At 36.5% G+C, this 27,205-nt stretch overlaps 1 protein-coding gene across 1 annotated transcript in view; it reads left to right on the top strand.

The window, feature by feature from the left end:
• The window catches only part of DACH2 (dachshund family transcription factor 2), a 311,949-nt gene that overhangs the window by 279,091 nt on the left and 5,653 nt on the right, over positions 1–27,205 (top strand). The window contains exons 9-11 of the mRNA XM_059883831.1: positions 10,633–10,639; positions 21,028–21,203; positions 21,299–21,446. Of these exons, the coding sequence (XP_059739814.1) occupies positions 10,633–10,639; positions 21,028–21,203; positions 21,299–21,446 (331 nt within the window). The remainder of the gene's footprint in view (positions 1–10,632; positions 10,640–21,027; positions 21,204–21,298; positions 21,447–27,205) is intronic.

Here is a 27,205-nt window from a genome sequence, read left to right as displayed (position 1 = left end):
AACTTTCTATGTCTCTATGAAGTTAGGTAAAATATTTGCTTGATGAGGTCTTAAAGGGTGTCCTTATGTGGGAACATCCTGATACTCTCTGCTTGTGCCCAGTAGCTTTATTGGGAGAGTTGGATATGATATGAACGTGAGTCACGTTTTTTCCCCAGGATGTTCTGGTAGCTCTTGCCTTGATAGAAGGTGAAGCTGGGACTTCCCCTCTATTTAGTGGCTGTAATTGCACTACTAGATTTAGGGGAAAGTTTCAAGTTGCTGGATCAGGAGCCCTGAGGTTCAGGCCTGAACTTACTCTGTTCCCCTCAAGTATATGCTCTCTCTCTTCCCAGTCCTAGCCCTCTTGAGTCTGAGGGAACCAGTGCTGGAGCAATAGGGGCTCATGTGGTATCTCATGTTGCATGGCCAGTAACAGTCAAGCTGTAGACAAGTCAGGACTATTTTTGATGCACTGCCTTGGTAAGCACCTACAGTGGCTTCCCTGCAAAACTAGATGCCTTTTTTTGGCCTGAGCCCCCTTTGTCCTTCACAACCAATCTTTCCCATTGGCCTCTGCTGCCTCTGCTCTTGTGTGGAACAGTGCTGCAGAGTAGTCAGGGTCTGTGTGTGCTGTCAGTATCTGTTAGGGCTTGAGCTGTGTAAGTTCCGCCACAGAGGTTGGACTGCTTCTGATATATTCCCTTTTTAAGTGTCAATAATGGCTGCTGTCATCCTTCTGATACAGTACTTTTGGTCTTAATCACTTCTTTGTCCACAACCGAGCTCTTCTCTTGGTCACATAGCTCTTGCTCCAGTGTGGATCTGCAAAATGAAGATGCAGAGCTAGCGCTCTCTCTTGCCTCAAGCTAGGGCATGTGCCAGTGCAGTTACAGGAAACCAGTCAGCCACCTGTGCAGCTTTAATCTACCCTCTGCCCTCCTTCAGCAACAAGTTTATGTGTGTATGTTCCTCACAAGCAGAGTTCAAGCTTCCCACAGCCCTCCCATTGCTCCCACCAGGACCAGTCCTCCAAGTGACCAAGGAGACTCATCTTTCCTATGTCAGATCCCAGGACTCACTTGCCCAATATGTGACTTGAACTGCTCACTCCCCAGGGAGCATATCCACTTGCTTAATCTCCCTCTCCCTCTGCATCCCCTCCCTGGGGCACAGGTTCCAATCTGGTCCTCATTTCTCTTCCCTTCTTATCTTATGTGTGTATCTTTCTTGCAACCTTGCTTGTACAGGAGTCCTTCTCTTGGTTTCCAGTTTTCAGTGAGAATTCTTCCACATGGAGATGTATTTGTGATGTGTTTGTGGAGAGAGGTGAGTTCCACATCCTCTTACTGGACCATTTTGATCTACTCACTGAATGCTAGTGGAGAATATATGCATACATATGCAAACACACATATACTTACATTTCTTGTTCACAAATATGGACATGAAATTTATGAGACCTGAACAGGCACAACATATAATGGTGAAGAACTTAATTTTTAAATAACTTATTAAAAAAATGAAAAAGCTTGTAAACAAAAACATATACTGCAAAATTCAACTTTCCAAATCCTGAATTTAGGATTTGACTGTCTTTGCTTTTAAGTTAAACTCTAACTCTACTATGAGGAATGCATTAAAAAAAAAAAAAAGGAATTCATAGGCCATTTTTACCTACTTTGACTCATGTCAACCTTACAAAAGCATACATAGCACACTGGATATGTAAAATTCCAATCTTCTTTGCTAAATTATAGTTATCAAACAATACATTCTGTGGCAAGAGTAAACACAAAGCAGAGGGAAAATGCAATTTTTGGCTTTGTTTTGGTAAATATTGTAATGTTACAAATTGGCAGCCAGATTATTCACTATCATATTGGCATACAGATTGCATTGCACTTAAAATTTGTTTAAATTAATGAACAAAGTCTGAGAAAAATGAAGGAAATTAAAAAGAGTTTGATCTGTGATATATAAGATCTATTCCAACTCTTAAAATTATTTAAACAAGTACTATGGGAAGCCATTGCCTTTATAAGGCTTTTAAGATATTTATTTTTCCCTGTGATTGAATTTTTCAAAGTACTAAGCTATCATGGATAAATATGTTTTTACCAGCTTTATGACTCCCTAGACATTATATTCTCTAAAAGCATTGGATCTGCTTGGACATAAACTGTATTACAAAAAGGCCGTGTCATTTGAACAAGGTGTATAGCTTTGAAAGTGTATATACAATACACCTATAGGAATGCCAGTATCACTAGTGTAATGCAGTTTTAAGGCCTGTCTTTTATTATAGTAGACCTGAGTAATTTGCTCCAATTTTATGTCTCAATTTTATTAGGGTATTTTACATCTGTGTAATACTCCTACTACTGCCTGTCTATACTTTTTGGCTTCAGTGGATGGCATGGGATATACTACTTAAGAAGACTAAGCAGGGAAAGACAAGATTTATCTTTATAAGATTTTTTTTAAATTTTATTTTATTTTTAAACTTTACGTAATTGTATTAGTTTTGCCAAACATCAAAATGAATCCATCACAGGTATACATGTGCTCCCCCTCCTGAACCCTCCTCCCTCCTCCCTCCCCATACCATCCCTCCGGGTCATTAGAAAAGTAAATAATAAATATTACCTGGGAGCTGAAAATTTGGCCTCTATTACTTTAAATGTTTGGGAGGGTTGACAAAGTTTAAAAAGCTATGAAATATTTTTAATAGAATTTTGCTAACCATAGAGCCCACTTTCTTAGTAAGTGGGAAAAATAATACATATTATAAGTGTCCAGATAGCTCAGAGGACGTTGCAAGCAATAATTATATTGATGCATTAATGTCCAGGCTAGAATAGCATATTGTGTAGCCCTTACTCTCTGAAAGTTTTTTTTTTTTTTAATCAGATTTTCTTAGAGACAATGTTAAATTAAATTAGATATTTACTTGGGTTATTAGAACATTCTCCCAAGAAACTGTGATGTAGATTGTGCTTGAAAATACAGGCTAACTTGGCACATTTCATTATCTGTTAACATAGGTGTTTTAACTGAAGGTAGGATGGATTGCACTGTTAGCAACTAAGAGTAGGAAGTAATTTCCAACATTATATAAAAATACGTTTTTTTTGTTTTGTTTTGTTTTGTTTTTAAACGCTGGAAAAATGCCAAATGGGAGCTGAATGATGGCTGGGAGGTGTCAGTCAGTATAGAAGGAGTGAGAAAAGTGATTTTCCATACTGATCCATTCAGATTGGGAAAATGACAGTCTGGGGAAACTAGATAAACACATCTGACCAGGGGATAAAATCATGCTCCTTAAAGTAAACCAAAGGAAAATGAAGACAGGTACACGTCATATGCAGAAATGGTTGATATACGGTACTAAAATGAATAGGAATCTAATGTTATAATGTTGCTTCTTAAAACACTTTATCCAAATAAATGAATCAAAAACATAGAATTGGAATCTAGTACAAAAGTTTGGGTGATATATTCAAGTCTGACTGCTGTTGTTGTTCGGTTGCTAGGTCTTGTCTGACTCTTTGTAACCTCATGGTTGTCAGTATGCTAGGCTCCACTGCCCTCCACTGTCTCCAGGAGTTTGCTCAAATTCATGTTCATTGAGTCAGTGATGCTATCTAGCCATCTTATCCTCTACCACTCCCTTCTCCTTTTGCCTTCATTCTTTCCCAGCATTAGGGTCATTTCCAGTGAGTTGACTTGGCACCATGTGGCCAAAGTATGGGAACTTCAGCATTAGCCTTTGCAATGAATATTCAGGACTGATTTTCTTTCTGATTGACAGGTTTCATCTTCTTGCAGTCCACGGGACTCTCAAGAGTCTTCTCCAACACCATGATTTGAAAGCATCAATTCCTCAGTGCTCAACCTTTTTTACAGTCCAACACACACATCCATACCACACATTTGTCTATACAGACCTTTGTTGTCAAAGAGATGTCTCTGCTTTTGAATACACTGTGTAGGTTTGTCATAACTTTCCTTCTAAGGTCCAAATGTCTTTTAATTTCATAGCTGCTGTTACCATCTGCCATGATTTTGACCCAAGAAAAGAAAATCTGTCACATCTTCCACTTTCCCCTTCTATTTGCCATGAGGTGATGGGATCAGATGCCATGATCTTAATTTTTTGAATGTTGAATTTCAAGCCAGCTTTTTCACTCTCCTCTTTCACCCACATCATGAGGCTCTTTACTTCCTCTTCACTTTGTGCCATTAGAGTAGTATCATCTGCATATCTGAAATGGTTGCTATTTCTCCCAGCTATCTTGATTACAGCTTGTTATTATTCCAGGCTGGCATTTTGCATGATGCACTCTGCATATAACTTAAATAAATAGGATGACAATAAATACATTGTCATATTCCTTTCCCAATTTGGAACCAGTCAGTTGTTCCATGTCTGGTTCTAACTGTTGATTTTTCACTCACATACAGGTTTCTCAGGAGACAGGGAAGGTTGTCTGGTACTCCCATCTCTTTGAGAATTTAGCACAATTTGTTGTGACCCACATAGTCAAAGGCTTTACCATAGCCAATGAGGCAGAAGTATATGTTTTTTCTGGAATTCCCTTGGTTTCTCTATGATCTAGCTAATGTTGACAATTTGATCTCTGGTTCCTCTGTCTCTTCAAAACCCAGGCTGCACATCTGCAAATTCTCAATTCATACTGGTGAAGCCTAGCTTGAAGAATTTTGAGCATAACTTTGCTAGTGTGTGAAATGAGCCCAATTATATGGTAGTCTGACCATTTTTGGCATTGTCCTTCTTTAGGATTGGAATGAAAAGTGACCTTTTCTAGTCCTCTGTCATTGCTGAGTTTTTCAAATTTGCTGACATATTGAATGCAGCATCATCTTTTAGGATTTGAAATAACTCAGCTTGAATTCCATCACCTCCACTAGCTTTGTTCATAATAATGCTTCCTAAGGCCCACTTCACTTTACACTCCAGGATGTCCAGCTCTAGGTGAGTGACCACACCATCGTGGTTATCCAGGTCATTGAGATCTTTTTTTTTTTTTTGTATAGTTATTCTGTGTATTTTTGCCACCTGTTCTTAATCTCTTCTGCTTCTGTTAGATCTTTACTGTTTCTGTCATTTATCATGCCCATCTTTGTATGAAATACTCCATTGATATCTGCAATTTTCTTGAAGAGATCTCTAGTCTTACCCATTTTATTGTTTTCCTCTACTTCTTTGCATTGTTCATTTAAGAAAGCCTTCTTATCTTTCTTAGCCATGCTCTGGAACTCTGAATTCATTTGGGTATATTTTTCCCTTTCTCCCTTGCCTTTTACTTCTCTTCTTTATTCAGCTATTTGTAAAGCCTCCTCAGACAACCACTTTGCCTTCTTGCATTTCTTCTTCTTTGGGATGGTTTTGATTACTGCCTCTTGTACAATGCTATGAACCACCATCCATTGTTTTTCAGGCACTCTATCTACCAGATCTAATCCCTTGAATTTATTTGTCACCTCTACTGTGTAATTATTAAGGATTTTGTTTAGGTCACACCTGAATTGACTAATGTTTTTCCATACTTTCTTCAATATAAGTCTGAATTTTGCTATACAGAGCTGATGATCTGAGCTACAGTCAGATCAAAGTCTTTTTTTTTTTTTTCTGACTATATAGAGCTTCTCCATCTTTGACTGCAAGGAATGTAATTAATTTGCTTTCAGTCCTGACCATCTGGTGATGTCAAATTTTAGAGCTGTCTTTTTGATTATTGCAAAAGTGTTTACTATAACCAGTGTGTCCTCTGACAATATTCTGTTAGCTTTTGCCCTGCTTCATTTTACATTTACAAGATAATAATTAAATATATACTATATTGGTTCTTAATTTTGGTTTTATTTTCATTTGTTCTCACTACATGATTCCTCTGGATGAATTCATAATATTTATACATTCATAGATACAGAAAAGTTTAGAGAATTATACTTAATATTAACTACTGTTTTTTGTTGGGCTTTGTACAAAGTAAACCTTAAAAATGTATTTTTTCCTCAGAGGAAATATCATTGATTATGCATATGTATAAATTTGGGATCAGATAAGTAAAGAAAATGGAGAAAATCAGAGGAACCCAAGCTGTCACTGGATGTTGAGAGCTAAGAAGTTACCTGGGTAGCTCTGATCACTTTGTGTAGTATTAAAGTAATTCAGATCATGCAAACAATTCTTTTATGTCATGTGCTTTTAATAGGAGATATAGATATATATATATATATATATATATATATATATATATATATATATATATATCCTGCAAGGAGATCCAACCCGTCCATCCTAAAAGAAACCAGTCCTGAATATTCATTGGGAGGATTGATGCTGAAGCTGAAACTCCAACACTTTGGCCCCCTGATGCTAAGAAGTGACTCATTTGAAAAGACCCTGATGCTGGGAAAGATTGAAGGCGAGAGGAGAAGGGGATGACAGAGGATGAGATGGTTGGATGGCATCACCAACTCAATGGACATGAGTTTGAGTAAACTCTGGGAGTTGGTGATGAATAGGGAGGCCTGGTGTGTTGCAGTTCATGAGGTTGCAGAGAGTCAGACAGGATTGAGCGACTGAACTGGATGACTGACTGATACACACACACACACACACACACACACACACACACACGCATATGTGCTCAGTTGTCTCCTACTCTTTGTGACCCCATGGACTATAGCCAGGAAGATCCTCTTGAGAAGGGAATGGCCATCCACTCCAATATTCTTGCCTGGAGAATTCCATGGACAGAAGAGCTTGGCGGGCTGCAGTCCATGGGGTCACAAATAGTTGGACATGACTGAGGGACTAACACTTTCACTTTTTCACCTCATATGCTATGTACAGTGCTATGTGATTCCATGTTTGTTTTTCCACTTAAACCTTCCACAAACACTTCTCAGGTAATTCTTCCTATTCTACAATTAAGGCCATTGAAGTTAAGAGATATAATATTCCAAGACACAGATTCAGGCAACTTTGTTGTGTTTTAAGTAGAACAGAAGAAGCATACATTTCAGGAAAGAAAGGAATTAAAATAAGAAAGTGGGGTATCTGGTGATTAACCTTTGAATAACTATTGAAGTTATCGTGAATGATACATTTGTGAACATTTTGTAATTGAGACTTCTAATACAATTATTAAAGGAAATCACTGCAATACTTTGCAATTTGCAAATATGTGAACTCATTTTAATTGGCACCACAATACCAGGCACAACTGAGTACTCAATAAATGCTTCTGATAAAAGTCACAACGTTAGATGTGAATATTGAAATAGAAGTGAGTAAAACAAACAAGCCATACAACCTAACTCAAAACATAGTTGAGGAAGAGATAATGTGAAACATGAAAGAAAATAGGATATTAACTTGTTTTATTGATAATGTTTAGCCCTCCTTGCTTCCTTGGCTATATCTTATGAATTATTTTATTATTATTTTTTATCATCTATTTACATCATTTTCTAAAAGAATTTGTTCAGCAGATAGTATAAGCTATCATGGCAATAGACACCATCTAAAAATAGGATTGTGCATTTGGTGAAGATTGTTGATCTGAGCATTATTAATGGATACTTACTTCTTTGATAAAACTTCAGAGATTTCCAAAGGAGAAGCAACAGTTTTGATGGTCTTAACGCCAACATTACACAGAAAATTTTTTTAAATGTAAAAATTGCTGTGTTTTTCTCTAGTAATTAAAATTTATTTTAAAGAAAATTCAGTTTTGTAAAATAATTAAATGATTGGACCATAAACAAAGCTGAGCACTGAAGAATTGATGCTTTTGAACTGTGGAGTCAGAGAAGACTCTTGAGAATCCCTTGGGCAGCAAGGAGATCAAACCAATCAATCCTAAAGGAAATCAGTCCTGAATATTCATTGGAAGGACTCATTTTGAAGATGAAATGCCAATACTTTGCCTGATGCAAAGAACTGACTCATTGAAAAAGACTCTGATGCTGGGAAAGATTGAAAGCAGAAAGAGAAGGGGATGACAGAGGATGAGATGGTTGGATGGCATCACTAACTCAATGGACATGAGTTTGAGCAAGCTCTGGGAGTTGGTGATGGACAGGGAGGCCTGGCATGCTGCCGTCCATGGGATCACAAAGAGTCAGACAAGACTGAGCGACTGAACTGAAATGAACTGAATTGATTGGCATAATTTTGAACTGGCTAGATTTACAATAGTGTTTTGATTATGATTTCAAGACTCATCTATTAGAAAAAACTCTTAATTGTTTTCTATTATAAAAATATGATGCCTCAGTGCCTCAGATTTTTTTATTTACTAGCTAAAACAGAAAGATCAGTATATGTTCTCTTCAACGTATGTGCATACAATTTTCTATGTCTGAGAGAGACACAGAGAGAGGAATGGAGAGAAGAGAGAGTTAATTAATGAATAAAAGAATGTTTTCATGTTTATATCATTGGTACTGTGGTAACATCAAAAGTATAAATATTTCCAGGCCATAAATGGGTACAATTGCAGAGTTATTAGTGATTGTGTCAATATAAATGTCATACCTGTATAATTATCTACATATTCCTCATTACAGAATTTATACAAGGTGACAAATTATAATCCAACACATAGACTGTTCTTGCCAAAATGTCATTGTCATTCAAATGACAGTGTCATTCTAACTTTAACTCATCTTTAATTTTTCATCTTAATCCTAACAAAATATCCAACTTCTATCTTTCACAAATACAATGAAATAGTACTCAAATATTAATCCATATAACAGCTGATTTCCATACTGAATGGTTGCTTATGTTAAATTCATTCTTGGAAAAGTATTTTGCTTTTACCTGTATAGACTAACTTTTTTTAACTGTTGTTTCCTGATCCTTTGTTACAAATAGATTTCATTATACACTTTTTTTTAGTGCAGTATAAATTGGTCTTCAGAATCTCTAAGTCTGTAGAACAATCTAGTTTATGTGTCTCTAATTTTACACAATTTCTTGAGGCTATGAAAATACATGTTTAAAATTAGGTATCATTTTTAAATTTCTTAAAGTATAAGAAACAATATTAATCATCTTTAAATGTAGCAAAATTTACTTTTATATAGTTCAGTGGTTTCTCAAACTGTGATCTCCACACCAGGAACATAAAACATCAGCTGGGTACTTAGTAATTCCAGTTGCTAGGGCCTACCCTAAACTTACTGAATCAGAAAATTTGGGAGTTGGAAAAAATTTTTAAAGAACTTCAGGACGTTCCAATGCATGATAAAGTTTACCAACCACTGATGTTAAGGTACTGGATTAATAAGTTGTTCTCCTGTACCTTCCACTGATCTACTTAGATATGTTAACTAAGGGATTAAAAAAAAAAAAAAAAAAACAGTGATTTTAAAGTTAGCAGGACTGCCAGATCAGAGCAGTAAATTTTTCTTCCTGATTTGTGCCAGATTAAGAAGAGAATTTTCCTCCCTGGTGGATGGAAATGATTGCACATTTCCTGGCAGGGAAGCAAAATGAAAAATCTGCTTTATAGCATCTGCAGTCAGCTAGATGACTGAACCTCCAGTAAGTGTTTAAAAGCAGGGTTATATTAGAACCCTGAGGCTATTTTGCAGATTAAGCCAGGGCAATGAAACATTATCACCTGGAAGGAGCAACTGATTGATGGAAATATGTACTCTCTCCCCCATTTTTCCTAAACACATCTCTTTAAAGCATCAGCTTCCTTCCCACTTTACCTCTATGACCACACCTGCTTCCTGTTTGCCAGTTTCTAATGCAGACTCCTACATATTAGCTTTCCACTCATTTATTGTTCTCCCCTTTGCAGCCCTTTTTCACAGAGGTAACTGGGCTTGTTTTCTGAAGCAGAGACTTGAACATGCCTCTAGTGCTGTTTGATTGTATATTGAAAATTCTTGTCTCTCTTGCAGTTTTTAGATCAAATTCTATTCTTTGTATGAAATTTCTTTCTATTCCAAGTCCTCAGCTTTTTTTCTGTTTCTATGTTCTAGAAAATACAGATGGATTTTTTAAAAATCAGTCATTTTTGCTTTAATACAATAATACATCTCAAAGATAAAAGAAAAGTATGTATATACTATTACTCTTTTTAGTCCACAAAGGACTAGGATATGCAGACTGGTTCAATAAATATACAGTAGGCATGTTTTGATAACTATATCAACTATTTTTTGAAATTGCAAAATTTCAGTTTGTCATAACATCTATGAAAGTGAAGTCATTCAGTCGTGTCTGACTCTTTGCGACCCCATGCACTGTAGCCTACCAGGATCCGCCTTCCCTGGGATTTTCTAAGCAAGCGTACTGGAGTGGGTTGCCATTTCCTTCTCGAGGAGATCTTCCCGACCCAGGGATTGAACACGGATTCTCTCACTGTAGGCAGACACTTTACCATCTGATCCAAAAGGAAAGTCCATAACATCAGTTCAGTTCAGTCGCTCAGTCGTGTCCGACTCTTTGCGACCCCATGAATCGCAGCACGCCAGGGCTCTCTGTCCATCACCAACTCCCGGAGTTCACTCAAACTCTTCCATCGAGTCAGTGATGTCATCCAGCCATCTCATCTTCTGTCGTCCCCTTCTCTTTCTGCCCGAAATCCCTCCCAGCATCAGAGTCTTTTCCAATGAGTCAACTCTTCACATGAGGTGGCCAAAGTACTGGAGTTTCAGCTTTAACATCATTCCTTCCAAAGAACACATAGGGCTGATCTCCTTTAGAATGGACTGGTTGGATCTCCTTGCAGTCCTAGGGACTCTCAGGAGTCTTCTACAACACCACTGTTAAAAAGTATCAATTCTTCGGCGTTCAGCTTTCTTCATAGTCCAACTCTCACATCCATACATAAACACTGGAAAAACCATAGCTTTGACTAGACGGACCTATGTTGGCAAAGTAATGTCTCTGCTTTTTAATATGCTATCTAGGTTGGTCATAACTTTCCTTCCAAGGAGGAAGCATCTTTTAATATCATGGCTGCAATCACCATCTGCAGTGATTTTGGAGCCCCCGAAATAAAATCTGACACTGTTTCCACTGTTTCCCCATCTATTTCCCATGAAGTGATGGGACCAGATGCCATGATCTTCATTTTCTGAATGTTGAGCTTTAAGCCAACTTTTTCACTCTCCACTTTCACTTTCATCAAGAGGCTTTTTAGTACCTCTTCACTTTCTGCCATAAGGGTGGTGTCATCTGCATATCTGAGGTTATTGATATTTCTCCCGGCAATCTTGATTCCAGCTTGTGCTTCTTCCAGCCCAGCGTTTCTCATAATGTATGCTGCATACAAGTTAAATAAGCAGGATGACAATATACAGCCTTGATGTACTCTTTTTCCTATTTGGAACCAGTCTGTTGTTCCATGTCCAGTTCTAACTGTTGCTTCCTGACCTGCATACAGATTTCTCAAGAGGCAGGTCAGGTGGTCTGGTATTCCCGCCTCTTTGAGAATGTTCCACAGTTTATTGTGATCCACACAGTCAAAGGCTTTGGCATAGTCGATAAAGCAGGAATAGATTTTTTTTTTTTTTTCCCTAGAAATCTCTTGCTTTTTCGATGATCCAGCAGATGTTGGCAATTTTATCTCTGGTTCCTCTACCTTTTCTAAAACCAGCTTGAACATCCGGAAGTTCATGGTTCACATATTCCTGAAGCCTGGCTTGGAGAGTTTTGAGCATTACTTTACTAGCGTATTAGATGAGTGCAATTGTGCAATAGTTTGAGCATTCTTTGGCATTGCCTTTCTTTGGGATTGGAATGAAAATTGACCTTTTCCAGTCCTGTGGTCACTGCTGAGTTTTCCAAATTTGCTGGCATATTGAGTGCAGCACTTTCACAGCATCATCTTTCAGGATTTGAAATAGCTCACTTGGAACTGCATCACCTCCACTAGCTTTGTTTGTGGTGATGCTTTCTAAGGCCCACTTGACTTCACATTCCAGGATATCTGGCTCTAGGTGAGTGATCACACCATTGTGATTTTCTGGGTCATGAAGATCTTTTTTGTACAATTCTTCTGTGTATTCTTGCCACCTCTTCTTAATCTCTTCTGCTTCTGTTAGGTCCATACCATTTCTGTCCTTTATCGAGCCCATCTTTGCATGAAATGTTCCCTTGGTATCTCTAATTTTCTTGAAAAGATCTCTAGTCTTTCACATTCTGTTGTTTTCCTCTATTTGTTTGCATTGATTGCTGAAGAAGGCTTTCTTATCTCTTCTTGCTATTCTTTGGAACTCTGCATTCAGATGCTTATATCTTTCCTTTTCTCCTGTGCTTTCACTTCTCTTCTTTTCACAGCTATTTGTAAGGCCCCCCCCAGACATCCATTTTGCTTTTTTGCATTTCTTTTCCATGGGGGTGGTCTTGATCCCTGTCTCCTGTACAATGTCACGATCCTCAGTACATAGTTCATCAGGCACTCTGTCTATCAGATTTAGTCCCTTAAATCTATTTCTCACTTCCACTGTATAATCATAAGGGATTTGATTTAGTTCATACCCGAATGGTCTAGTGGTTTTCCCTACTTTCTTCAATTTAAGTTTGAATTTGACAATAAGGTGTTCATGATCTGAGTCACAGTCAGCTCCTGGTCTTGTTTTTGCTGACTGTATAGAGCTTCTCCATCTTTTGCTGCAAATAATATAATCAATATGATTTCAGTGATAACATCTGTAGACTATAATAATTATTTATTCTATTGGAAAGGCTAAGAGTTGACAAGAAACTCTACTTCAGTCCCCTATTTATTCCTTCCTTTCACCATATATTTGTACAAAAAAAAAACTTTTAAAATTATGTATTCATGTACTATATTACCTTTTGAAATAGAAAAAAAAAAAAGGGAATAAATCTGATGATCTGAAGTTTTACCTCACGGTTTAAGATTATTGGTATGTATTCAAAATCATTGCAACTGTTGTAGATACCTGATAGTTAATTAAATACCAGATAGACAGCAATAGGAACATTAAAAACACTAAAAGGTCCCCACTCTCATAGAGAGTATACTGTAATAAAATGAAATGTAGCCACTGCTACCTTATGCATGCTCAGTCATGTCCAACTCTTTGCGACCCCATAGATTGTAGCCCACTAGGTTCCTCTGTCCATGGAATTTTCCTGGCAAGGATACTGGAGTGCATTGCCATTTCCTCTTCCAGAGGATCTTCCTGATCCAGGGATCGAACCCATGTCTCCTACATTGGCAGGTGGATTCATTACAACTCTACTAGCTAGGAATCCTTGAAACATGTAACAAAAATAAAGAATAAATAAGTTATGTTGTATATTAAATGGTGATCAATTTTATAGGAAAAAATCATGTAAAGGGGATGGAAATGGGGTTCAGGCTGCAATGTTAAATCAGATGTTTTGCATAAGTTTCACTAATAAGGTGATATTTGAGCAAAGAACTGAAGTCAGGAACCTGAAATTAAATGTCTAAGAACTCTAAAACATACCATGTAAACTACTGTGTTAGTTCTAAATCACTGACTGTACTTTATTGTCTTATTAAGCATATTAAACTCTCTAGAAGTTTAGTACAGAAAGGGAGATCTAGTTAATTGTTCATTCATTGAGATTTTCCTATATAATTTTGAAACAGTTCTGGTTCTCAACCAGTATTGACATTTGGGCCAGATAATTATTTGGTGGGGATGGAGGAGGGGGCTGGGCATCCCTGGCCTCTACCATTGGATGCAAGTAGCACACACCCCTACCTCCTCAGTTTTGACAGTCATAAATGTCTCCAGCTACTGCCAGCTCTCCTCTGGGCAGGAAAATTGCTCCCAGCTGAGAGCCACTGGTCTTGGCTTAGTAAGTTTTCTCAGACCTTTGATAACTGAGAAAGTAACATTGGCCTAATTTAGAGTGAAGCCAGAGTCATCCAACTCTGGCTTCCAAAAGAGGATTTATTTCAACATGTCATTTCATGAGGTGTTAGTGGATGCTTAGTTTGTCAAATACATTACTGTAGTCTCCTCTTCCACTCCTGGGAATTTTCAATAAACAATTTATTTAACAAGCATGTATATTGCCTTTACTTTGAATAACTTTACAAATATTACTTTATTAATATTTATAACAACCCTGTAATATAAATATTATTATTATCTTAACTTTACAGATGAGTAAATTGAAGCACAGAAAGATTAAGGAAATTTTCCTGGGGCTAGCAAATCACAGAGCAGTATTGCAAACATAGAAAGTCAAGTTCTAGCATCTTTTACTCTTTGTCACTATGGTCTCAGCTATCTGTTTTAACTTCTAACTATGTTAATATTTATAATTAGCATTTTAAAGGTTCTGATATGTTTTATTTTGATAGATTTAGTAAATAAAAATGAGAACAAAATGCTCAGTAAAATTTAATTTCAAATAAACAAATCATTATTTAGCATAAGGATGTTCCATAGAATGTTTTGGCATACTTATTAATATAGTAAACAAATAATTTGTTCTTTATTTGAAATTCAAATTTCACTGGGCACCCTGTAATTTATCTGACAGCTCTTGCTTTAAAGAAAACTGTTTAATACTGTCCAAAGAAATTTTTTTCAACACTAGTTTGAACAAGGAAACTTTTTCTTATCGCAACACTTAATATCCTAGAGAAGTTCCATGGGACTTTCCTCTAAGGGCAGTGGGAACACTTTTCAACTAGAGTCAATAGATTAGTTTGAGTACTTACTCCAGACCACAGTGATCTCTCATTCTTTGAACTCAGAGGGGCACTTAATCTATGCCACATGATTTCACACATAATTGTACACTTCTATAATTGTACACTTCTATAACTTGTTGACTTTTTTCCAAAATAATGTGTCAGCTTCTTAATTAAAAGGACTGAGTATCATACTTCCTCCAAATCCTTCACTAAATATAATATTTATTATCAGCATACTATTTTATCTGAAAGATGATTTATTTCTAATTAATAATTTATAAAGGGAGTCTGTTTTTCCAAATTGCTAATCTAAGCATCTAGAGCAATACAGGGCCATAGTTGGTTTAAAAGTATTTTGCCTCACTGTCTTAGGCTGGTGACCCTTCATTCCTTTGCTACTAACTTTCAGTTTTCATTTATCAGCATTTTTTTTTGATTCCCTAAAGAAATGTAACAATTTGGGGATCAAGTTTTTCTTTTCAAATTTGATGATGGCAACACTTGAGTCATTGTTCAACTCAGACCATGAACACTTCCTCATATTCATGCAGGTCAGATCATTTCACAACAGTTGGTCATTTTGTTGTTGTTATTGTTCCTCATTTTGGAAGAGGGAAGCAGGTGTCTTGCTTGTGCCAAATGTAATACTAGTGACACCAACAAAACAGAATCCCCTGGGCTAGATCTATTTAGGGGAAAGCTCTGAAATAATGAAATTTAATTTATTTGTTAAAGAATGAAAACTGATGACCTGGTAGGTGGCTGCATTTTTCCACTGCTAAGTGATTCAGCTGTGTTCAATTTCTATTCCTGTACCACAATCCTCAAAGCCCAGAGGAAAGAAGAAACACTTAACCCCATGAAAAATGGAAAAACACTAGAGTCAAGCAGAAAGTCTCCAGCATCCTTGACTTTAATTTTTAGAACGATTTTTCCATCCTGAGTACTTACCATATGTTTATATGTTTTTCTATAAATAAACTTCTTGTCAACTTTTATATTTATTCATCTGGGCCCTAAAAGTAAGATATTAAAATTAACAGCTTGTTCTCTAAATGGATTTACAAGTGCTATTACAAAGTATGGCAGGTTTAACCAACATGTTCAATAAAAGTAGTCTCCAATTTGCTTCAATAAATTCAGGCATTGCTCATATCCTCAACTAGATAGCAGTTCTATCTTTATCTTTTTGTTTATTCCATTGCATCATATGTTTTGCTAAATATTTTAATACATGTATCTTGAACACTAGACTTTTAAATAAAATTTCTCCATCAAAACACTTTCTCCCTGGATTAAAAAGAGATTCTCTTATTTCACTAACAGTATATATTTCTAGTACTTGCCACATTTAATTTCATTGCCAATAAGGATTTTCCAATCCTACCTAATAAAATCCTACATAAAAGTACATCTATTCAAACTCTGAGGAAAATGTAAGTGCTACTCAGATCATTCATTTTTGTAGCCTGTGACTTAAATTAAAAAAAAATGATGAATGGTTTGACAGTTTTCACTTATATACACCGAAATATAATACACTTCAACTAGTTTTTGGCTATTATGGACCTTAAAATGCAATATGACCTTGGTCAGGAAAAGCGTGTTTGGTTTGCACAGAAACTTAATCATGAGAAGTCATAAATAGAATCCTTCTTCTTTATTGCCCTTTTCTAGGACTAGGAAATATATTTCTTGTGGGACAGATAGAATATGAACAATGGGCCAAATAGAGTCCAGGGTTATCTCATCCATGTGAAAACGGCTGCTGAAAATCGATATGATCTCTGCTCTACTGTCATCTCAGTTCCCACCCTCTGTGTCCTATTTGTCTTTTAGTAGAAGCTTAGATCTGTGTGCTGTCTCTGTGTGTCTCTCTTGGGCCAGATTATCAAAATGAATCATTGCCTGCATACCTCTTATATTTCTATTTATTTTCCTGGTGTTGACTAGGTCTGATGAAATATGATTCTTTTGCATTTGATCCTCATTGCAGCAAGTAGCACCTAATTCAGCTGTGTCTGTCTCTTTAAAGAAGAGTAATACAGTTTTGAAACTTCAATCTACTGTACAGCAACATTACAAACCATAGTCCATGCAACCTGTCTTCTTAGTCAATAGTAATTTTCCTTTCAGACAATTTAATGGAATTTCATTAATCTCCAAATAGAAGATTTCTAGCAATTTTAATGTAGTTTTAATTTTGTTTTATGCATACTTAATTTACTGCTTTCCTTTTCAGATTTTTGTTAATAGAATACCCCTCTGATTCTGACCACTGAGGTTACATGTGTGTGTAGAGTAAGACATGACAAATAATCCATATTTTTAAGAACTCTGCCTTGATACAAAGTATTTATTCAGGAGAAACATTATGTTATATATGAATCATCAGGAAGTCAACATTCTAACTTTGTAGTGGTTCATTTTGCAAAAATAAATCTTCTATGAGGCTACATAAATTCATCTTGAAGATTTATAAACACCAATATAAATATGTTGAAACTCCCTAATTACTGTTAATATTGATAGATCATTGTGAAGTCATTCTATCTTAATTCATTCATAGGCAGAAGACAAAATGCTAGCTAAATCAAGACTTCGATAAATAAAGCATAATATTGCTTCATTAGTTGTTGAGAAATGAGCCTTTTGAGACATTACAGCTGCTACATAAGACATTTTTTATAAATTAGATTTTTAATGAGATATTTCCAATGTTCAAACCTTGTAGTTGAAATAGTTCACAGAATCTGTGTTCATTCTCTCTGGAATACTTTGCCTCTTCTAAAGCTACTACTGACAAAGAAGGAAGAAAGAAAGGAGGGAGAGAAGGAAGGAAGAAAGAAAAGTTCTGTAAGAGGTTAGGGTTAATTTATAAGCAAATTCTATAAAACACATGCATCAAGCATTTAGGTTCAAGATATTATTTGTTAGTTTTACTAAAAACCATTTCCTGGGAATATGTTCCTTTTAAAATATTTTATTTATTTTAATTGGAAGATAATTATTTTAAAATATTGTGGTGGTTTTTGCCATACATTGACATGAATCAGCCACATATGTCCCCCCTATTCTGAACCTCTGTCTCACTTCCGTCCCCACCCCATCCCTCTGGATTGTCCCAGTGCAATGGCTTTGAGTGTGCTGTTTCACACATCGAAATTGGACTGGTCATGTATTTCACATCTGGTAATATACACATTTCAATATCATTCTCTCAAATCATCCCACCTTCGCCTTCTCCCACAGAGTCCAAAAGACTGTTCTTTACATCTGTGTCTCTTTTGCTGTCTCACATATAGGGTCATCATTACCATCTTTCTAAATTCCATATATATGTGTTAATATACTGTATTGATGTTTCTCTGACTTACTTCACTCTGTATAATAGGCTCCAGTTTCATCCACCTCATTAGAACTGACTCAAATGCATTCTTTTTTATAGCTGAGTCACATTCCATTGTGTATATGTACAACTTCCTTATCCATTCGCCTGCCAATGGACATCTAGGTTGCTTCCATGTCCTAGCTATTGTAAACAGTGCTGCGACGAACATTGGGGTACATGTGTCTCTTTCAATTCTGGTTTCCTTGGTATGTATGCCCAGCAGTGGGATTGCTGGCAGTTCTGTTTCCAGTTCTTTAAGGAATATCCACGCTGTTCTCCATAATGGCTGTACCGGCTTACATTCCCACCAACAGTGTAAGAGGCTTCCTTTTTCTACACATCCTCTCCAGCATTTATTTTTTGTAGCCTTTTTGATGGCAGCCATTCTGACCGGCATGAGATAGTGCCTCACTGTAGTTTTGATTTGCATTTCTCTGATAATTAGTGACAATGGGCATCTTTTCTCTATGTCTTCTTTGGAGAAATGTCTGTTTAGTTCTTCGGCCTACTTTTTGTTTGGGTCATTTATTTTTCTGGTATTAAGCTGCTTGTATATTTTTGAGATTAATGTTCTGTCAGTTATTTTATTCACTATTATTTTCTCCCATTCTGAAAACTGCCTTTTCACCTTGCTTATAGTTTCCTTCATTGTGCAAAAACTTTTAAGTTTAATTAGGTCCCATTTGTTTATTTTTGTTTTTATTTCCATTACTCTGAGAGATGGGTCACAGAGGATCTTGCTGTGATTTATGTCAGAGAGTGTTCTGCCTATGTTTTCCTCTAAGAGTTTTATAGTTTCTGGTCTTACATTTAGAGATCTAATCCATTTTGAGTTTATTTCTGTGTATGGTGTTACAAAATATTCTAGTTTCACTCTTTTACAAGTGGTTGACCAATTTTCCCAGCACCACTTGTTAAAAGAGTTTGTCTTTCCTCCATTGTACATTTTGTCCTCCTTTGTGTTTGATAAGGTGTTCATAGGTGCATGGATTTATCTCTGGGCTTTCTATTTTGTTCCATTGATCTATATTTCTGTCTTTGCACCAGTGCTATAGAGATGTTCCTTATAGTTTGCTGTGCAAAAAGGAAATTCACAGTTTATTTTATCCATATTATTGAATTCTTTAAAACCAATATTCAAATGCCCTGTAACATTTTGGATTCAAATAATGTGAAACTTTATTCTCTAAAATAATTGTTTGTATTTTTATCTCTATAGGCTTTAGAAAATTAGAAATTGTATAGGTGATCTACATAAGAGTACTTTATTCAGAGATAATGCTATCCCATTAAGTAATCCCACAGAAGTTCCCACAATTGTATGCCACAGGTTTCCACACAGCAAACCATGATGACTGTGAAATCAATGGGATTCAAGACTCTGGACACTAAGTATATAGGCTGCTTGGGCAATTGAAAAATGAAGTCTATGACAAATCCATATTCCTATCCTTACAAGGACCAGAACCAATAGGTAGAGTTTTGTTTTCAAACCATGTGAAAATTCTAGATTTCTAGTCTAGATTCAAGTCTAGTTTTTTAAATATTTTTTAATAAGTCTCAATATATATAGGGTCACTGAAATTTTTTATGACCAGAGAGATGCATATTTTCAAATTTTGCATGTGCTGAGTTACTGAAATAAGGAAACTGTGGTGAATAGAATAATTTTGTTTGAGGTGCTGTGATTCAATTCACTGTACACTGCTATAGAAGCCATTTAACAATATCAGACTTTGATTACTTTCCATGATTACCTCTGTAGAAGTTTGCTTTTACATATGTCAAAAAATCTCCAATTCCTAATTGCAGAGAAAATTTTGCTATCTGGTTCACACATCTCACACAAAAGATTTTCAACCAGAATTCAAGTAGATAGTCAATTAGTTAGCTTCTCAAAGTAACAGGAGACTCCTTTTGTAATTAGATGTATCTGTGCCAAACCTGAAATATTTTATTAGACAAAAATTCTATTTCTGTCTCTTCATATCAAGCTTTAAAGGAATCTCATTAAAGTCATGAGTGTGTAGAAGTTAATATACAAATAAAAGGAGAGAAAATATACATTTTGTGGCTTTACACCATAGGTTATTATTTTTTTCATAAGAAATAGTCTTCAAAGTAAGAGGTAACACTGGAAAACAGTCCAGATCCTAAACTAGTGAATGATTAAACACAAAGTAATATATCCATGAAATAGAAAACTTTTCAGCAATAAAAAGGAAAAAAAAATCCACTGATACATGCCACAACATAGGTAAACCTCAAAAAATATATGCTAAGCAAAAGACAGACAAAAAGACCATTTACTGTATGATTCTATTTATGTAAACACCTAGTAAAGGCAATCCTATAGAGACAAAAATTAAATTAGTAGTTTTAGGGACTTGAAGTGGGAAAGGAGATTAATATAAATGGGCATAAGGATTATTTTGGGGGTGAATGAGGTATTCTGAAATAGAGTTTTGGTAATGGATGTACAATGTAAAAATTAGTGATGCATACATTCAAAAGGTGAATTTTATTATATGTAAATTATATTCCAATAAATGTGTTAAAACATGGAGGTAGATGGATATAGACATAGATATATATATATATACATTTAAAGAGAAACATATAAAGCAATTTATGTTTTACTAAGAAATGATTGGATTATTTAACTTATAGATAGTAATGAAGATATCTTAAATTTGTTTTTAAAAACTTTATGCCAGTTAGCAGTAAATGTTGCTTCATTTCACAGATTCTTTACTGAAACATTTATTTTTGAGAAGTTAGAGTCAGGTGCAAAATAGGTGTGGCTTCCAATTATGAGTTTTCCATCAGTTAGCTTTAGAAACAAAATCTTTATAGATGCTATTAGAGGTGAAGGAAACATAGTGAAGATTTTGAGCTATTAGTTTATGAACCTTCTGATATTAGTTTTGTTTTTTGCAGAAGAGGTACCTGTTCAAATTCCAATGATGAAGTCACCCTTGGACAAGATCCAACTGACTCCTGGGCAGGCACTGCCTCCTGGATTTCCTGGACCATTCATTTTTGCTGATAGTCTGTCCTCTGTGGAGACTCTGTTGACCAACATTCAGGTCAACAATATTTCTATAAACAAAATAAATGTAATACAAGACATTAGCACCTACATCAATTATTTCACATTTGAGAAATTAAAACAGATAAGATGAACCGTATGTCATTTCCTGTACTTTGACAGGGTTTACTGAAAGTGGCTTTGGATAATGCTCGCATTCAAGAGAAGCAGATTCAACAAGAAAAAAGGGAACTGCAAATGGAGCTCTATAGAGAGAGAGAAATTAGAGAAAACCTTGAAAGACAACTGGCAGTTGAGCTTCAAAGCAGAAGTAAGTTTAACAAACTCAGTGTAACTGAAAAAGTTAACATTGTGTTGGAAATATTTTCCGTAGTAATAGAAATATTCTCAGATATAGCCTGGAACTGCTGAAAAGGGCACAATCATGATAAAATCAAATCCCATACTGACCAGGTAGATGACCCACAAACTGGAGAACAATAATACCAAAGAAGTTCTCCCAATGTTGTGAAGATTCTGAACCCCATGTCAGGATTACCAGCCTGGGGGTCTACAAAGGGACTGATAATCCATAGGGAATCAAGCTTTGCAGGCCAGAGGGATTTGATTATAGGACTTCCACAGGACTGACATAAAAAGAGACTCTAGTCTTGGGGAGCACAAACAAAATCTTACACACACCAAGAACCAGAGGAAAGGAGCAGTGAGCCCACAGGTTGTTGTTCAGTCACTCTCATGTTCAACTCTTTATAACCCCATGAAATGCAGCGCACCAGGCTTCCCTGTCCCTTACCATCTCCTGGAATTTGCCAAAGTTCATGTCCATTGAATCAGTGATGCCATCCAACCATCTCATCCTTTGCCACCCTCTTCTCCTCCTGCCTTCAAACTTTCCCAGTATCAGGGTCTTTTCCAATGAGTCGACTCTTTCCCTCGGGTGGCCAAATTATTGGAGATTCAGCATCAGTCCTTCCAAAGAGTATTCAGGGTTGATTTCCTTTAAGATTGACTGGTTTGATCTCCTTGCTTTACAAAGGACTCTCAAAAGTCATCTACAGCACCACAGTTTGAAAACATCAATTCTTTGGCATTCTGCCTTCTTTATTGTCCAGCTCTCATATCCATACATGACTATTGGAAAGACCATAGACATGACTATATAGATCTTTGTTGGCAAAATGACACACTGTCTAGCTTTTTCATAGCTTTCCTACCAAGAAGCAATCGTCTTCTAATTTCATGTCTGCAGTCACCATCACCAGTGATTTTAGAGCCCAAGAAGAGGAAATTGTCACTGTTTCCACTTTTTCACCATCTATTTGCCATGAAATGATGGGACTGGATGCCATGATCTTAATTTTTTTTTTTTTAATATTGAGTTTTAAGCCAGGTTTTTCACTCTTCTCCTTCACCCTCATCAGGAAGTCCTTTAGCTCCTCTTCACTTTCTGCCATTAGAATAATATCATCAGCATATTTGAGGTTTTTGATGTTTCTCCCAGCAATCTTGATTCCAGCTTGTAGCTCATCTAGCCCAGCATTTTGCATGATGTGCTCTGCATATAAGTTAAGCAAACAGGATGACAGTAAACAGCCTTGTCATATTCCTTTATCAATCCTGAACCAGTCATTTGTTTCATGCAGTGTTCTAAATTTTGCTTCTTGGCCTGCATACAGGTTTCTCAGGAGACAGGTAAGATGGTCTGGTGTTCCCATCTCTTTAAGAATTTTCTAGTTTGTTATCATCCACATAGTCAGAACCCACAAGAGATTGAACAAAATCTACCTGCTAGTGTTGAAGGGTCTCCTGTGAAGGCGTGGGTTCACAGGGGCTCACCACACAGGTGGGGGCACTGGCAGCATCAGACCAGGAAAGTCCCCCTTGTTGTAAAACCCTTATGGAGTTCACCATTAACCCTAGATATAGAACTCATAGACCCCAAGGCTGACTCATCTCAGGCCAAACAATGAACAGTGAGGGAATGCAACTCCACCCATCAGCAAGTAACTGGTTTAAAGCTTTACTGAGCAAGGCTTTGCCCACCAGAGCAAGACCTAGTTTTTCCCATCATCAGCCTCTCCCAGCAGGAAGCTTGCACAAGACTCTTAGCCTCATCCATCAGAGGGCAGACAGAAGAAGCAAAAAGAAGCACAGTTTCACAGTGGCTAAACAAACAAACAAACATACATATTATAGAATGTAATCATGATGAAAAAGCAGAAAATTATGTCCCAGGTGAAGTGACAAGAAAAAAAAAAAAAAACAGAAAAACAACTAAAAGAAGTGGAGATAGGCAACCTTTCAGAAAAAAAGAATTTAGAGTAATGATAGTGAAGATGAGCCAAGATCTCAGGCAAACAATGCAGAAGATGCAAGAAATGTTCACCATAAATCTAGAAGAACTAAAAAGAAACAGAAATGAATAATACACCAGAAGGAATTAATAGAATAACTGAAGCAGAAGAACTGATAAATAACCTGGAAGAGAGAATGGTGGAAATCATTGCTGCAGAACAGAATATAGGAAAAAGAATGGAAAATGAAGATAGTCTAAGAGACCTCTGGGATACTATTAAATGCACCAACACTCATGTTATAGGGGTCCCAGAAGGAGAAGTGAAAGAGAGAAAGGACCTGAGAAAATATTTGAAGATATAATAGCTGAAAAAATTCTCTCACATGGGAAAGGAAATAATCAACCAAATAAAAGCATGGAGGAACACATTAAGACACATAGTAATCAAACTGACAAAAATTAAAGACAAGGTTAAAATATTAAAAGCAATAAGTGAAAAATGACAAATAGCATACAAGGAAACTCCCTTCAGGCTATCAGCTGATTTAACAACAGAAATTCTACAAGTCAGAAGGGAATGGCAGAACATACTTAAAGTGATAAAAGGGAAGAAACTGCAACCAAGAATACCCTACTCAGCAAGATTCTCACTCAGATTTGATGAAGAAATCAAAAGCTTTCCAGATAAGCAAAAGTTATGAGAATTCAGCACCACCAAACCAGCTTTACAACAAATGCTAAAGGAATTTCTCTAGGCAGAAAACACCAGAGAAGGAAAAGACCTACAGAAAAATAAATCCAAAACAATTAAGAAAATGGTAATAGGTTCATATAATTACCTAAGATAATTACCCTAAATGTAAATGGATAAATGCACCAACCAGAAGACATAGACTGGCTGGGTGGATGAAAACATGTGCATGTATGCACTTCCACTTGTTGACCCCCAAGATTGTATGTAATTATTTATATTGTTGTTAATCATGTTCCCATTATGGCTTGCAATTTTAATTATCTTTTATTTTTGTCTAGCTATTGATTGTGAAAACTGATAAACATCTTTCACTATTGTAAAAAAAAAATCCTTATGTATGAAATGTTTACTCTTTGGCAAGAACAACACTAGATTCTGAAGGTAGAAGATAAATAACACTCAGTTCCTGTTCTTGAAAGATTTACATTTCAAAGGACTAGCACAACCAATCAGTTAATTTTAAGACAAAGTGGCAAGAGCAATGATGTATTTATATATGTTTATATAGAGAGAGGATAGTTAGTTCAAATTGGTGCTCTGGGGATTTAATGGTTGAGGAAGGTTTTCTGATGCTGCCACTTGAATCTGAGTCTTGAAGAATCAGTAAGCCAAGAAAGAAAGGGCATGAAAGTACCTGAGCAGTTTGTTCATTCTGCACCAATGAGCCTGACTACACAGTCCATAGACTTCTCCAGGCCAGAATACTGGAGTGGGTAGCCGTTCCCTTCCCCAGAAGATTTTCCCAGCCCAGGGATTGAATCCAAGTCTCCCACATTGCAGATGAGTTATTTACCAACTGAGCCACCAGGGAAGCCCAAGCATAGAGGCAAGAAGCCTCAAACATGGGGAACTATATACAGTTTTTTATTACTGTGGCTCTGACTTTTATAAAGTAAATGTTGAGAGACGATGCAGAAAGTTGAAGCTGAATTATGAAGGAGATTTTTAATTATGGAAAATATTACCTTGGATTTTGACCTGTAGATTATGGGAAGTATTAAAAGATAAACAGGGGAATGATCTGGTCTGATTTTAATTAGATAAAACACTCCAGTGTTGGGAATAGATTAGAAGGGGCCTTAGAGTGAGGTTAGAAACAAGGAAGCTATATAAAAGGAGATTGCTGTCATCTAGACAGTGGTGAAGAGGACTGAAATAGGGTAGCATATAGACACAAAGGGAAAGAATGAAGAAATACTGTTCAGAAATAGAAATACCTTTTCAACAATGGGTAGACATTTGATAATCTGCAGACATGGATAATGAGACTAGCTTGTATCAAAATCAAAGAAAATTCAAAATTTTACTTTAACCAATAATTTCCACCTCTTCCTATATTTCCCATAAATTACTATACAGCAGCAAGTGGTTACTGTGTTTTTAGCTTCTTTCCTTTCTTTGCTTAATCTTCTCTAGAATGATCACAAAGCAAACGTTAAGTAAGAGTTAAAGAGTATGAAGGAGAGGCAAAAAAGGGAGAGAAAATTTACAACCCACATAATACTTCCCTAAACAAGGAAGGATTACTCCATTTAAGTAAAATCCACTAACTTTATATTATTCCAAAATAACATATTCATAAATTTGTATCAAGAAGTTGAAATTTTATAGATATTTTCCTTAAGGCCTAGAAATTATAAGCTTAGTTCAAAATGGAAATTTAACCTTTGCATTTCAGAAGAATTAAACATTATCTTATCTTGCTGAAGTCATTAAATACTAGAAAACAAAGGCTAAATTATCTTTCTAAGGTTTGGAGAAATTAGTACATTTTTGATATTTGGTATGCGATATGTATTATTATGATTGCTGTTCATTCAGTAAGTCGTGTCTGACTCTTTGTAACTCCGTGGACTGCAGCATAGCAGGCTTCCTTGTCCTCCTCTATCTCCCACAGTTTGCTCAAATTCATGTACACTAAGTTGGTGATGCTATGTATTCATTTCATCCTGTGCCTCTCTCTTCTCCTTGTGCCTTCAATCTTTCCCACCATCAGGGTCATTTCCAATGTGTTGGCACTTCATACCAGGTGGCCAAATTATGGGAGCTTCATCTCCAGCATCAGTCCTTCCAATGAATGTTCAGTGTTGTTTTCCTTTAGGATTGACTGGTTTGCTCTCCTTTTAGTCCAAGAGACTCTCAAGAGTCTTCTCCAGCAGCACAATTTGAAAGCATCAATTCTTCTGCACTTAGCCTTTTTTGTGGTCCAACACACTCATCCGTATATGACTACTGGAAAAACCATAGCTTTGACTATACGGAAATTTATTGGCAAACTGATGTCTCTGCTTTTTAATATACTGTCTAGGTTTGTCACAGCTTCCATCCAAAAAAAAAGTGTCTCTTAATTTCATGACTGCAGTCATCCTCTGCAGTGATTTTGCTGCTGTTTCTGCTGCTAAGTCGCTTCAGTCATGTTCGACTCTGTGCGACCCCATAGACGGCAGTCCACCAGGCTCCCCCATCCCTGGGATTCTCCAGGCAAGAACACTGGAGTGGCTGCCATTTCCTTCTCCAATGCATGAAAGTGAAAAGTGAAAGTGAAGTCGCTCAGTCGTGTCCGACTCTTCACAACCCCATGGACTGCAACCCACCAGGCTCCTCCATCCATGGGATTTTCCAGGCAAGAGTGCTGGAGTGGGGTGCTATTGCCTTCTCCAGAAGTGATTTTACAGCCCCATAAAAAGAAAACCTGTCACTGCTTCCACTTTTCCCCTTCTATTTGCCATGAAGTGGTGAGATCAGATTCCATGATCATAGTTTTTTGAATGTTGAGTTTCAAGTCAGCTTTCACTCTCCTCTTTCATCATCATCAAGAGGCTCCTTAGTTCCTCTTCACTTTTGGACATTAGGGTGGGGTTATCTGCATATCTGAAGCAGTTGAAATTTCTCCTGGCAATCTTCATCCCAGCTTGTGGTTCATCCAGCTGGTATTTCACATGATGTACTCTGCTTATAAGTTAAACAAGCAAGGTAACTAATCTGCTACTATGAAAGAGCAGAGGGCAATTGTGAATTA

Source organism: Bos taurus, chromosome X (assembly GCF_002263795.3).
Source record: "Bos taurus isolate L1 Dominette 01449 registration number 42190680 breed Hereford chromosome X, ARS-UCD2.0, whole genome shotgun sequence".
Lineage (NCBI taxonomy): Eukaryota > Metazoa > Chordata > Mammalia > Artiodactyla > Bovidae > Bos > Bos taurus.
Note: the sequence above shows the minus strand (reverse complement) of the source record. Positions and strands in the feature narration are given on the sequence as shown.